Source organism: Nansenia antarctica, assembly GCF_963989245.1.
Source record: "Nansenia antarctica genome assembly, chromosome: 8".
Lineage (NCBI taxonomy): Eukaryota > Metazoa > Chordata > Actinopteri > Argentiniformes > Microstomatidae > Nansenia > Nansenia antarctica.
This window is the reverse complement of record NC_137678.1, coordinates 42292653-42306553: the sequence shown is the minus strand read 5'-3', so window position 1 is coordinate 42306553 and position 13901 is coordinate 42292653. Positions and strand designations below refer to the sequence as shown.

Genomic DNA, 13901 nt, shown 5'->3' with positions numbered 1-13901 from the left:
TCAACCCCTATCAATATCCCTCTCAACTCATTTGTCGCACGGAAGAATTATCGCAGCCGTCAATAATAAATGCTCCATCGTTACGCTTCCTTTCAACTTACCGAATTAGAGTTCCGTGGCGCTCGACAGTCCTACTGTACGCCCGTGTCTGTGGAGACAGGTGAGCCTCAGTCCGTTTTGATCTCTCAAACATGTTATTCCATCTCTTCTCCGCCACGAGGGAGCCGCGTGCCAAGGTCAGCGCTCAAAGACAAGGTGCACCATGGGAAATGAGCCTGTGTGTGAGGAGAGGAGCGCGCGCCCGCCTCCCCTCTTTTGTGAGGGATCAGTACGGCATCAGAAGGATCGGGCTGACACTAGTGAAGTCCCCGGGTATCACCTATCACTACCTGTTTCTGCCACAGAGGAAACCAAAGGCCTGCTCTAATTGTATCATTAATATCATTGCAGTCAGAGGACCAATTATTCTGTCTCTGTATCACCTGCTCCAACCTTGAATTAGGCTCTCTGCTGTGATGTCTGAGAAGAGAGCAGTCCTGTTGACGGCAGTGGAGGATTTCTTAAATCTATGATTTTAATTCGTATGATGAACATTTCTATGATGTATATGTGTTATGATATTGGATAATGGTGGCCTACAGATCTGGGCTTGTATACATAAAGCATCTTAGACGACTGTAGGAGAATTGCAGGAGCTGATCTAGGATAATGTCTCTCCTGTTCATGCATGGAATTATTATTCATTATAATCTAAAAGGCAAACAGATTCCAGATCAGTACGCCTACTTTAATACTAAGAGTCTCTATGAATATGGGCCCGGGACAACCTGTCCTGAATAGCCTAACCTTTCCCCAGGAAGCAACACTCTGTCTGTCATGTCACTTGAATATCCAATCAGCAGCTGGATCCCATTGATATTATCCTCTATTTCTCTCCAGTCCAGAATCTGTGATTCTGTTTGATTATTTTGCCCTTTCTCCTCCCGTCAACCAGGACCAAATGGCTATTAAGCATGCTTTGTCAAATCAGTACGAGAGGTGTCTCCCTCCCCCGAACAATTTACTAGACAAATCAATGTGTTCGGCCCTGATAAGAGAGCTCCAATCAATAACGGCCACCGCTGTTCCATCACAGTTGACCGGCGTGGACATATTTGGTAGTCATCAATCTCTCGCATTAACATTTCCTTTATTTCACCGTATTTCTCATTACGGCAAAGTCGCCAACGCAAAACGCCATTGAGGGTTGGGGGACTAGTCTGGGAGGTGGCATGGAAGGATTCATGAGACCAAAGGGGAAATTCATCAAAAGTTTTGTCAAAGCTGTTAACACCCACTATGAACATTATTCATGTAGAGTATGGCAGTGTTTTCAAACACATACTGTATACAGTAAGAACTGTTTAAATCATATTTCACTTTATTTATTCAATGTGTTTCACATCTCTGTGTCCAAGAGATATTCTTATTTTCACACCCCTTGTTGAACCATACACTTTGTGAGAGGAGAAAGATTCATTGAAATTTGGGATTTAATAAAAGAAAGAGTGTTAAATATGGATATGTTGAGCTCTATACTTGTAATGCCCTTGTTACATTTCAAACTTCTACCTTTTAACTTGGCATCTTTTATTCAGTTTCTTAAATCAATGATATTCTTGCATCATTTTTTTCCTCCACAGATTTGACTAACTCTAAAATTATACCCTAAACATCAGACGTGTGAAGTATCAATCACACACACTGACATATTTCCTCAGAGATGCCGAGTGAGGGAGAATGGAGCAGCTTGCTACTTGGTAATTTATAAAACCATACACAATGTGTTGCTTTTGAGACAAGTTATGGACCCACAAACAGCATGACAAATTAGAATTGGGGCTGATAATGGATAGTGAAGGCATTACTGACACACCATCCCATGCCTGGATATTTCTTCCTCATCATCAACTACGTTGTGGACTAACATGGCCCAGAGTGGTCGTTTTTCACATCTGCCCCAGGCCCCCCCCACCACCCCCCAAATACATTGATGAATAAAACAACAGGAAACCAATCAATCTGAGCGAGCCGATTTGTCAGTCGTGAGCGACTGGCACCCCGGCCTTTTGACAAATCCAGGCAGCTAGCTTGTGTGTGTGTTCGCCAGGGTCTTGCTTAGCTCCCAGCCTGACCGAGGTACACTCACGCAATGTCAAGAGCAGACTGACAACAACTGGCATCACATCAACTGGAGTACCCGCTGAGCCTCTATTGAAGCTCTCCGCAGTTTCTCTCTGCAGCCAGAACCCATCGGCTAAAAAAGAGGTCTTTTGTTCACATTCCCTATTCGCCTGATGAGTCTACTACATTTATTGATCATGTTTTGTTTTGATAATGCATGATGACAAAATGTAATTATTTGATATGAAATATGTGGTGTTCTGATACTCTATGTCAAACGAAACCCTCACAGCTTACACAGGTAAAACAAGCATGAGTGAATCCCCTCAGACACCCAGGGATATCCATATCATCTAAACATGAAATATGACTGACAAGTCTGGGATTGTGTTGGCAACTTGAGTAGGGTGTGTGTGTGTGTGTGTGTGTGTGTGTATCTGTCTGTGCACTATGTGTATTTGCACGTGTAAGGATTGTACTCTACCTTTGTTTGTTTGTGTGTGTGTGTGTGTGTGTGTGTGTGTGTGTGTGTGTGTGTGTGTGTGTGTGCGCGCGCCACGCGGGAGAGGAGAGGAGAATCAATCTCAGACCAGCCTCCATTCCTCTGCCTTATCAAGCTGAGCTGTGCTGGCCGATGGTCCAGATTTGAGATGATCTACATGCCTTTATGTAAGTGGAGCTAATACATCATGGACCTGGGCGGTGGGGAGCAGAGAGAGAGAGACAGTGCCTCGGCGCTTCATCACTCTAACTCACACCTCACAGTGCTTGACACAGGGGTGAGCCTTCTCCCTGCAGAAGGAGCTAAACTGTAGCTAACGTCTTCTACCTCCTTTATCAAACCAGCTAACCTGGGAGGTTGTGCCGCTCATCTCTTGATCTGTTGGTCAAAAGCAGACTTTGTGATCTAAAATGTCCAAATGTACTCCCAGTTGCATACATTAACAGTCATTCAATTCTTTCCACAACCGTGAACGGTTTCCTTAATGGGGAGGCTGGCGGGGGTAGAAGTTGCATTTGATACCATGCCTCATTCCATTCCATGCATCACAATGAGCCTCTCCTCCGAGTTCTACCATGTGAGTTGGATACCATTCCTTATTTCATTCTATGCATTACAATGATTGTTTGATTTCTAGCCCCACCAGCCTCCCCTGGTCCTTAATGAGAAGAGAAGCAGACTTCTGGGGAGCTCCCTCTCTCCCTCCCTCCCTTTCTAAATGAAAAGTGATCCTAACACCTAACTACTGGAACATAGGCATGCCCTGATTCCCAACCAATCCCGCGCTGTCCTGACTTCACCTCCTCCTCCTCTCTCTCTTCCCCCGAGTTTTCCTCTCAATCCCATCCTCCTCCCTCCGATGGCTTGTATCCATCCCATTCCGCAATTAATTCAGTCATCTCTCTCTCTGTTCTAGTCAAGGTCAAGGCCTCTGATATCCTCATTAAAGAAGAAAAGAAAGAAGAAAGTTTTTTCTCGCTTCAAATGAAGCCTCACATTTGTGAGCTGTTCAAATCAGACCATTTAAACTCACTTAACCCCTAATTAATCCCCAACACTCACTCCATTCACAGAGCCCCTCGCTAATGAAATTAGACCAAAGGAAGCCCAATAACGTATTCCGCAGGCAGCAGCCCAGACACAGGTGGGAGTGCTGCACAACGTTCACACGGCTACGCATCGCAGGCTCACGGTTGACTTAAAGAGCTAGCGCGTGGTAGAAGCAGCGGATTAAAACTGATACGTGTTAAATGCATCACCTAGGTGGGAGCTAGTGCTAACACATTGGTAGTGGTTGAGGGAAGTCGTCGTCGTCGTCCCCCCCCCCCGTACAATGTAAGTGTTTTTCAACACCTGTGTCAGGTGGAAAAGTGCTATAGAAATCGAAGCCATTAAAGGTCTATGGAGTGAGGTGCCAAGGGCTACGGTAGGGGTGTGTGTGTGTGTGTGTGTGGTAGTGGGAGGGATAAGATGACCTCATCTTATGCTAGATAGCCATCATTTCATCGCCTTCAAGTCCTGTAATGGAGTCTAAGAATAAATATACTCTGAATTTGATCATGTATACTTGGGTCTTTAATAATGTCAAAAACCATTTCAGCAAAATATATTTTCTAAACATAAAGTATATTCTTTTTCTTTAGACCAAGTACAGTATTCAATTGAGCTAGAATCAACTCGATTGTATATAAAATGAATACAGCATGTCTAAGAAATTATTTCTCAGAACAACTCTGTCTAATTTCAGTTCATTTCAGTTCAGTATCATTCAGGACTTTTCAACAGGCCTTTTCTTTCACAACAGTTTCTTTCACATTGCTTGTATGGCAGATGGAGACAAATGAAACAGTACTGTCTTATTATGACAAGGCACAGACAATTAGATAAAATCTGACAATATTGAAGTACATCCATTCAATAGTATCTGTAAAATGACAACACATTTAAATTACTTCATTTGGTCTCAAGACAAGGCCTTAGTTTCCTAATTCTGAGGTAACAGGAGCCCTGAGGTGTGGGGTGGGGGTGTGTGTGTGTGTGTGTGTGTGTGTGTGTGTGTGTGCGTGTGTAATTTGAGCAGAGACAGGCTGGTTGCATGAGGGTTGAGTCTCCGATTGGTCACGTTGACATCAGGTGTCCATGGTTTCAAGCCATTGGGAGCTCGTGATAGGCTGCATAGTGTCCAGTCACATAATGGTAGATCTGGGAGAACAGAAAAGCTAGACAATGAGGGGAATTGACTGACTCTGTATACAATTCATTGAGTTTAATAACTGCTCAGAAGACACATTTAACCATTTTGAGATGAATCATGATGGAGACAGGGTCTAGAGTGACATACTAAACTCAGAAAGCCATGACTGATGTTCAGACCGAACGACTGTTGTGTCCAATAAAGCTATTACACTTTACCCTCAGTAAAGTGCTTCCAGTCATTACCGCCTAAAATTATTAGCCCTTTTTTTCTTAAGTGCCTGCCTGTGTGTGTGTGTGTGTGTGTGAAGAGAACACATTCATTTTCTGCTGAGTCAGGTGTGTGCGTACGCTCCTGTGTGTGTATGTATGTGTATGCTATTGCAAAAAAAAGGCCCACGCCTAGTGGATGTATGCATGCATGTGTGTTTGTGTGGGTATGTAATAATAATAATAATAATAATAATAATATATGCCATTTAGCTAACGCTTTTATCCAAAGTGACTTACATTGCAGTGAGTGCATATCTTTTTCAGTATATATGGTCTCAGCAGGAACCGAGGAAACTGAGCCACAGAGGACCACATGTATGTTGGTTATCATGTATGTTCGTTATCACGCCACCCACCTGTCTCTCGATGTCTGCCAGCAGGCTGCTGGCCCCCAGGCGGAAGAGGTGGGGGCTCAGCCACTCATCTCCCAACTCCTCCTTCATCAGGGTCAGCCACACCAGGGACTCCTTGGCTGTACGGATCCCCCCCGCTGGCTTGAAACCCACCTACAGTACCGAGCAAACACACACACACAGACACAGACACACAGACACACAGACACACAGACACGACTCGGTCAATCAGACAAAAGCGACTCAACTATCCCTGCCTAGTAACTACAGCCATTCGGTGAATAGGGGTTAATTGAAGTCCTTTTTAGAAGGTAGTGTTTGAATGTGCCCCTTGAATGTGAATCTATACAAATGAATCTTTGAATCTGTACAAAAAATGATAATGAATAGTAAAATGAACGAATGAATTTGTATTGGATGGGAATGATGATGAGAGATACAGAAGGTTAGGGCAAATCCTTTTCAATCACGGAAGTGTATTCAATTCCACTTTCGTCATTGAAAATAGCGCATTAGTATTCTATGACACATTGAACGTATCTGGGTGTACGGTACATTTCTAGTCAGCAACTCAACTGTGTGGGCTATTTCCATTCTTCTGTAGAGTGAACTTTGACCACTCTTCATACAGTCAACAACGTCAAATTAACACAGCACGTCCCTGAGACCCTTATAGCTGCTCTTCACCCCCGTGTCTAACCCACCTGAGGTCGGATGTCAGTGCGACGCAGTACTGTACCTTGTGGCCTGTTTGCAGGAAGTAGTCACGGATGGCTCTCACCATCACTATGGCAACGGGGTAGGTGGCATTGACAGACTCCTTCCCGGTGGACGTCTTGATGAAGTCTGACCCTGTTTTTGTGAAGAGACGCGACATAAACTCCTTTGCTAATCATCATAAAGTGCATCCAGGTCTTAAAGTACTTTTCTTCCGCTAGCCTAGCAGACGCATTGATGCTATTGTTAACATTCCATCCAGCATACCCGGGCCTTCTATTCAAGCTATTCAACACTCTAGAATTACACAAAGATCACGAGCAGGATGATCCATGAAAAAATAGGAGGCTGAATGGGAGATGGCAGACTGAAATACAGCAGATCGGAGCAGTTGGGGTAGTATTTCAGACACCTCAGCCAGGACGGGGAGAGACAGGACATTACTCTGAGAGAGCAGGGTGGCCAGACAAGAACATATGCTGCTCCTGCCCGTTAACAGAGGGCGGCCGTTGGTTCATCAATAAAAAAAACTTCATTTTTTTTCTCCCCTTCCCCTTTCCCTTCAGAAGCAATTATGTTTTATCAGCTTTCTTGATAAAAATAGAAAGACAAAATGACGCTTTTAATAGATTAACCACAAACTGTGGGACTGGTAAAAAATGGCCTCCCTTCTGCCATCCCTGGTGTATAATGACTGTTCATTACAGAATAGAACAAGATGAACATTTTACAGTTCATTAACGACATGTTCTATGTATTTTTCCAGTCAGTTTTTTTTTTCCCCTTTTCCCTCTCTTCCCCCCTCTCCCTCAAACTGGCATAATCCTTAAGATTCGTTATGGAGAGTCTTAATTACCAGATAATGGATAACGGTTATTAAACGTGGGTGGCGGTAATGAAGCTCTATTCATTTGCGTGGGCATGGGGATACGGCGGGGGGGAAGGGGGGGGAGCGGAATAAAATAGCCTGCATTGGAGATTAATAGGTGAAATTATCATTCAATTTCAGGAATCTCATACGCAATTCATAGGAACAAGGGGAGATTAAGGAGCGAGCGTGGCGACAAAAGCAATGCATTTTAATAATGATCTCTATCGGACCCGCTGACAATTTGGTACAGTAATCGGCTTATTATGTGATGGCTAGTTAAGCGTACAGTGTGTGTGAGAGTGTGTGCGTGTATGTGTGTGTGTGTGGGAGAGAGTGTTCATCAGGTCAGCCAAGTACAGAGAAGGAGAGCAAAACCTGAGCAACAGCTCCACACGCTGGAGAACGTGACAAACTGCAATGCTACTTTGTAGTGCTGTTCTGTATGGAAGGTAGGTAGGTACCCCCCTCAACCTTCCCTACCACTCAGTCAAACATGTCAACATCAAACTCCAGCAAACCGTCAAACCATCACAGCAAATTGACAATGGTAAGTCAATGCAAAAGTGCTGAACATGGTGTGTGTTTGTGTGTGTGTGTGTGCGTGTGTGTGTGTGTGTGTGTGTGTGTGTGTGTGTGGACAGACTCACCAGCCATCATGGCCACTAGGCTAGCCTTGTAGACGTTAGTGAAGGTCCCCAGCTCTCCAATAGCCAGGATGGACTTCATGTGAGCCTCCCCACAAGCCTCCCTGAACTGGCGAATCTCATCGTACATAGCTGAGGAGAGACAAAGGGACAGGTCATCACACACGCACACACACACACACACAACATCCCGAAATGTATGACAATACAAAGCACGTGACTGAGGCACAGTACAGCACTATACCGTCACAATAGAGGAAGATATGACGAAAGTGCACTTCAAAACACAAAATATGACAAAATATGACAAAATATGACCGCTCCACTCAGGCCAGGCCCTGTGTGAACCAGGGTAGAGCATATACCTTCCCACTGTCCGGTGAGGGCCAGAGTACGGTTGATGACGATGTCTATCTCCATGGCGCCGTCCTCCACCGCCATGCGGACCTCCTCCAGACGCGTTTTCAGGGGCGTCTGGCCAGCAGGGAAACCAGTGGCCACTGGAGTACACACACACACACACACACACACAGACACAGACACAGACACAGACACAGACACAGACACAGACACACGTTATCCCACCACAGAACATCGCACTTTAGTTTCAGCTTAGTTTAGTACTTTACCAATTCATTACCTGAGGCAACAGGTAGACTTGAATTGGCTGCTTTCAGTGATTTCACAGCATCAGCCACACGAGACGGGTACACACATACTGCACCAGTGGTTACACCTGGAGATATACAAACACAGACACTGCCATTATAGTTAAATACACCTCCACCTCTTGGAAACTAACAGGAGAGGAGAATTTGACCGAAATGAGTATGTCGCCCTCTGGTGGGTAAATATGGCATTGGTTAGCAATTAAGGTAAAGTAAAAGCGGGAAAAATGAACCTCAACCTATCAAGCACTATACAACATCAGCTGAGCTATGTTCAGGGCTTGACATTAAGCTTTTTCAGGTACTTGAACTTATCTTTTACTTGTCCGAGAGCTCAAGTTACTTGTCCAAATATGACGACGTGTGTGTGTATGTCTACTAACACACTACAAGCCAGTAATACATTACATTACATTCCAATTCCAACAATTACTGTGGATCTACGTGCACACCAGAGAACGTTCGATTTCAGGCATGACAACATACCGTGCTCCCCTACTCAGCGGACATAGATTGTTTGACAAGGCAGCTACATTGACACGGCAGCATACATTGACAAGGCAGCATACATTGACATGGCAGCATACATTGACATGGCAGCATACATTGACATGGCAGCATACATTGACATGGCAGCATACATTGACAAGGCAGCTACATTGACAAGGCAGCATACATTGACATGGCAGCATACATTGACATGGCAGCATACATTGACATGGCAGCATACATTGACATGGCAGCAGACATTGACATGGCAGCATACATTGACAAGGCAGCATACATTGACAAGGCAGCATACATTGACATGGCAGCCACATTGACATGGCAGCATACATTGACAAGGCAGCATACATTGACAAGGCAGCATACATTGACAAGGCAGCATACATTGGCAGAACACCGGCAATAGTGCTGGTTAAGGCTGCCACGATTAGTCGACTAGTCACGACGACGTCGACTACCAAAATCGTCGCCGACATATTTGGTAATCGCCGTAGTCGCATGTTTTTTTGGAGCTGAAATAAGCGTTTTTTTTTTTGTTTTTGCCTAGCACCAGGGGAGCCCCCCCTCCCAAATTTCGTTGTTTGGTACCTGTACTATATCAATGACAATAAAGACCATTCATTTCATTCGATAAGCATTCGTTTTTCTTCCCTGAAGCTGCCACTGGCTAGCGTCTCCCAGTGTCTTTGATGTACATTCGCAGTGTCGGTCATCCGGGGCACACGTGACTTCCCCGGAAAAACAAACAGAGAAATGTCTTCCTGTCCTCGTACCTCTAAAGTGTGGGAGCATTTCAACCACAACGTTGAAAAAAAGAATGTAAAATGTAAAATTTGCAAAGCTGAACTCGCTTATCATGGCAGCACGTCTATGATGCGCGAGCATCTAAAAAGGAAGCACGTTGTGGCAGATGACGAGGAAGACGATGGCTCGTCTCGGTAAGCTAGTTAGCTTGTTATTGGCTAACGATATCGTTACGTTAAAAGCCTTCTTACATTATTTTACGTTGTCATCAAAGCGATACTTATCAAATAGCTAAAAATGTTGTCTTAACGTTACAGTGCTAAGAAGGCGCGTTCTACTATGAGATGAGTGAAGCAAAGCAAAACGTTTGTACTCTGTACAAGTATTTATTTATTTTTTGTATTCTTTTGGTTGCCTAGTGCCTAGCCTACCTCATTTTACTCAGCAGTTTGCACCCTCTACTACTCTTTACATTACATTACATGCAAGTGATGCCAGAAATAAATCTGCAAAGTTCATTAAAATATCTATTTTTGAGTGAACAATCATTTTAATTGTCTTTATTTTTAGTTAGCACATGCCTACAACAACAACTAACAACTTCAAGCTAAATTTAGAAGCTGATTTAGAAGATGATAGCTAAATAAGAGCGATTGAGTAATTGTGCGATAAGCTGTAATTTATGATCCGATTAGTCGACTAATCGTTAAAATAATCGGTGACTAGTCGACTATGAAAATAATCGTTTGTGGCAGCCCTAGTGCTGGTGTTTCGTCCAACGACATTTAGTGTTTCCCCGCTTTTCCTGGGACCTGGCCAGTTTTAGGTGCTTGAAGGAACATCGTACTTGCTGGCTTGAGTAACGTGTCGGTTTCTTTCACTATGGAGTTAACATTTCCACAAACCAACTTCGCGGTCAAGAAGTTTGGTAGTTTTGCAGGCAGTGGAGTTAATAACGGTCATGCGCACACAATAGCATTAGAGTTTCTGATACAAGCTATGCCGCCTCATAGGCAGCGAGAATGAGGTATAGCTCGTTAAAACATTTATTACTTTTCCGATCGGACAACTGAAGGAGGAATACATTTTTTGCTGATATTAATACATATTTATTTATTTATTTTTCTCTTTGTTTTGACTTGTCGACTCCGTCGAACAAGTGCAGGAGGAAGTTCACTCCGAACATAACATGTCCCGGACAAGCGGACAAGCCTTAATGTTGAGCCCTGTATGTTTAAGGGGCAGGTTAGTTGATTGACACAAAAGCATAATGCTTCATTAACCTGAACATTCATCTCTGGAGCTGCAGAGTGGTGTTGGAGAGGCATACCTTGGGTCAAAATAGTTAAATTAATGGTAATAAATGGACTGCTTATATAGTGCCTTCTTCCAAAGTGCTTTACAATGACCTCTCATTCACCGATTCACACACACATTCACACACCAATGGCGGCAAGCTACCATGCAAGGCGCCGGCCCGCTCATTGGAAGACATTTGGGGTTCACTGTCTTGCCCAAGGACACCTCGATACGTGGCCAGCCGGGGATCAAACCGCCGACCTTGCAATCATTAGTCACCGGCCCTACCTCCTGAACTACAGCTGCCCCAAATACATGTGAGCGTTTGCTTGAGACTGCCTGGAGGGCCACTTTTAGTTCATTGGTTCTATTGCGCCAGACAAAATCAATCAAGCACTGTGAAGTATTTATAATGATTTCAAAAAGTACCTTTGTCGTGCATGTCCATGCTCTTGAGCAGGTCGTGGCGGACGGGCTGCGTGGCTTTCAGGCACAGCCGGTGGACGTTGGAGGGCGTGTCGTCACCAGCCAGGGTCGTCAGGTCGATACACGTGACCGCCCTGAGAAGCCATGCTGCCTACAGCAGAAAGGGATGCTGGGTTAAATGGTCGTCATTAATAAAAGTAACAGGGTTCCTACAAGTTTCAACTTCAAGTCAAACTTAATACCTTTTTAGACCTTTTTTAGACCTCTTTGAATCAAATCTTAGACCTATTCGCGACACTGTGTGGTAGCTTTTTGTCATCCTCGAGGTGATGAAATTAGACTGCCATACAGACAAAAAAGGAAGCGAATTGGCATTTTTTGGGTTCCAGCTTGATGTGGTCGGACTGATTTCCTTGCAGGATGTCATTTTTAAGACCTAGCACCTCATTTTTAGACAGAATAACTGACATTTCAGACCTTTTTAGGCCTTGTGGGTTGGATTGCTGGATTTTAGACTTTAAGGCTTTTTAAGACCAACGCAGGAACCCTGAAGTAATAAAACAGGCGGCAACTCATACTGTGGTGCTAAACTCACTGCTCATCTAGGTACGAGTGTTGAAGATCAGCCTCAAATATCAATATCTAAAATAAGACCACGGTCTATGGTCAATGCATCAGATTATTGTGAATCCAATTATCTATACAAATCTATGCACATAACATGCGTATGCAAACACACAGGGCAAACAATATGTCTTCATTTGTTTAGGCAAATAAAATGCTGATGCAAACACACACAACAGACATGTCACCACGACTCCTTTCCATAAGTGGAGGTAGAAATCGGAGAAAAGACTCGGAGAAAAGACTGTAATGCATGGAACCGAATGACGAATTGATACCATGATTCCTAATTCTATTCCATGCATTAGGCTACATCAGCCCGTCCTCTGATTTCCACCTCCACCAGCCTCTCCTGCTGTTCATGTTATAGGCTAGGTGCTGCACATGATGAACCAGATAGAACCCCCATCTGTGACTAGTACTATTTGTCTTCTGTATTTACCTTTGGGTGTTCACAACACCTATATGTAAATATAAAAACTAACACTAATCACAGATAGGGCTAAAAAACCTTCACCTGCCACTGTTTCTTGGCCAACTTGCGTCCCTGGATCTGCTGGGCCCTCTTCAGAACCGCCTGAGTGTTCACACGGACCTTGGACACCCACTCCAGGTCTGCCAAGAGGACAGCACCATGACACACCTCCGCATGGAACACAAACTGTCTGTGCATGCAGTAGTAGGGTTAGGTAAAGTGTCTGTGCATGCAGTAGTAGGGTTAGGTAAAGTGTCTGTGCATGCAGTAGTAGGGTTAGGTAAAGTGTCTGTGCATGCAGTAGTAGGGTTAGGTAAAGTGTCTGTGCATGCAGTAGTAGGGTTAGGTAAAGTGTCTGTGCATGCAGTAGTAGGGTTAGGTAAAGTGTCTGTGCATGCAGTAGTAGGGTTAGGTTAAGTGTCTGTGCATGCAGTAGTAGGGTTAGGTTAAGTGTCTGTGCATGCAGTAGTAGGGTTAGGTAAAGTGTTTGCTGTTCACAACGCGTCACCCAACAATAAATATTCTCTCGTATGATCACAATGCTAGGCTAAGTTCTAACAATTACTCTAATTAGGCCTACATGGTTAGAGCTAATGGGTACAGATACAGTAGCCCCATCGGACTAGTATTATTGTTCACACGAACATTTTTATTTTCAATGTTGTGTATGTAAAAAATTATATTAGTCACAGATGGGGCTATCAGTGTCCTACAGACAGACAGCACAAGACCCCTGTATCACATGACCCCTCCCCTGTCATGTGCAGTATATTAACCAGTCATTCACGAGGGAGTGGGACAACATAGAGTAAGCCAGCATTCATAGTATAGTGATCATGTTCACATAAGATTCAACTGTAATCTCTGTAAGGTATCAACTAGACACATATTAACAGGCTGACATGTGCAGACAGTGTGTTACAATGTGTACTTTGGTACACGTGAGTGCATGTCCTTTTATGTACTGTGCAAACAAACGACCGTTTTGAAATTAAAATCAATTTCAGGATCTTCTTGACCAAGGATACATTGTAGCTGGCTGACACCACAATTTGACAAGTGAAATGCTACTGCACGTGCTAACACTTGATAGCTTGCTAGATTAGAATTATTGTAGGTCAACATTTTTTTTTCATGCAATAGAAGAACCAATCTTACCCAGGTCCATTCCCGGATTTCTTGCGGACATAGTGAACGGAGTTGTTTTGTAATACAATCCAAACTAGGCTCCTTTTTCAGCAAGTTCACTTAGCAATAGACAGCTAGCTGTGCTTCCAACTGCATGGACCTCTTCCTGACTGTCATTTCCCTTCCACTGTCACCGCCCCTCTCTATCCACCAATCACGAGTCAGCTAAGAGAGGGGGGTGTCACGAGACCCCAAAGATAATACGTGGTTTATCTCTGAGGTTATGCTTTGACAGATTATTAAAATACAGTTTA

At 43.9% G+C, this 13901-nt stretch overlaps 1 protein-coding gene across 1 annotated transcript; it reads right to left on the bottom strand.

Annotated features, from left to right (window-relative positions):
• Positions 1–4223: 4223 nt before the first annotated feature.
• dera (deoxyribose-phosphate aldolase (putative)) lies at positions 4224–13767 on the bottom strand. The gene is made up of 9 exons (XM_080537575.1): positions 13618–13767; positions 12502–12599; positions 11364–11511; positions 8357–8452; positions 8082–8216; positions 7720–7848; positions 6224–6336; positions 5488–5637; positions 4224–4867 (listed from the first exon to the last, which is right to left on the bottom strand). The coding sequence occupies exons 1-9, from the start codon at positions 13646–13648 to the stop codon at positions 4811–4813; spliced, it is 957 nt and encodes a 318-aa protein (XP_080393701.1). The 5' UTR covers positions 13649–13767; the 3' UTR covers positions 4224–4810.
• Positions 13768–13901: the final 134 nt, after the last annotated feature.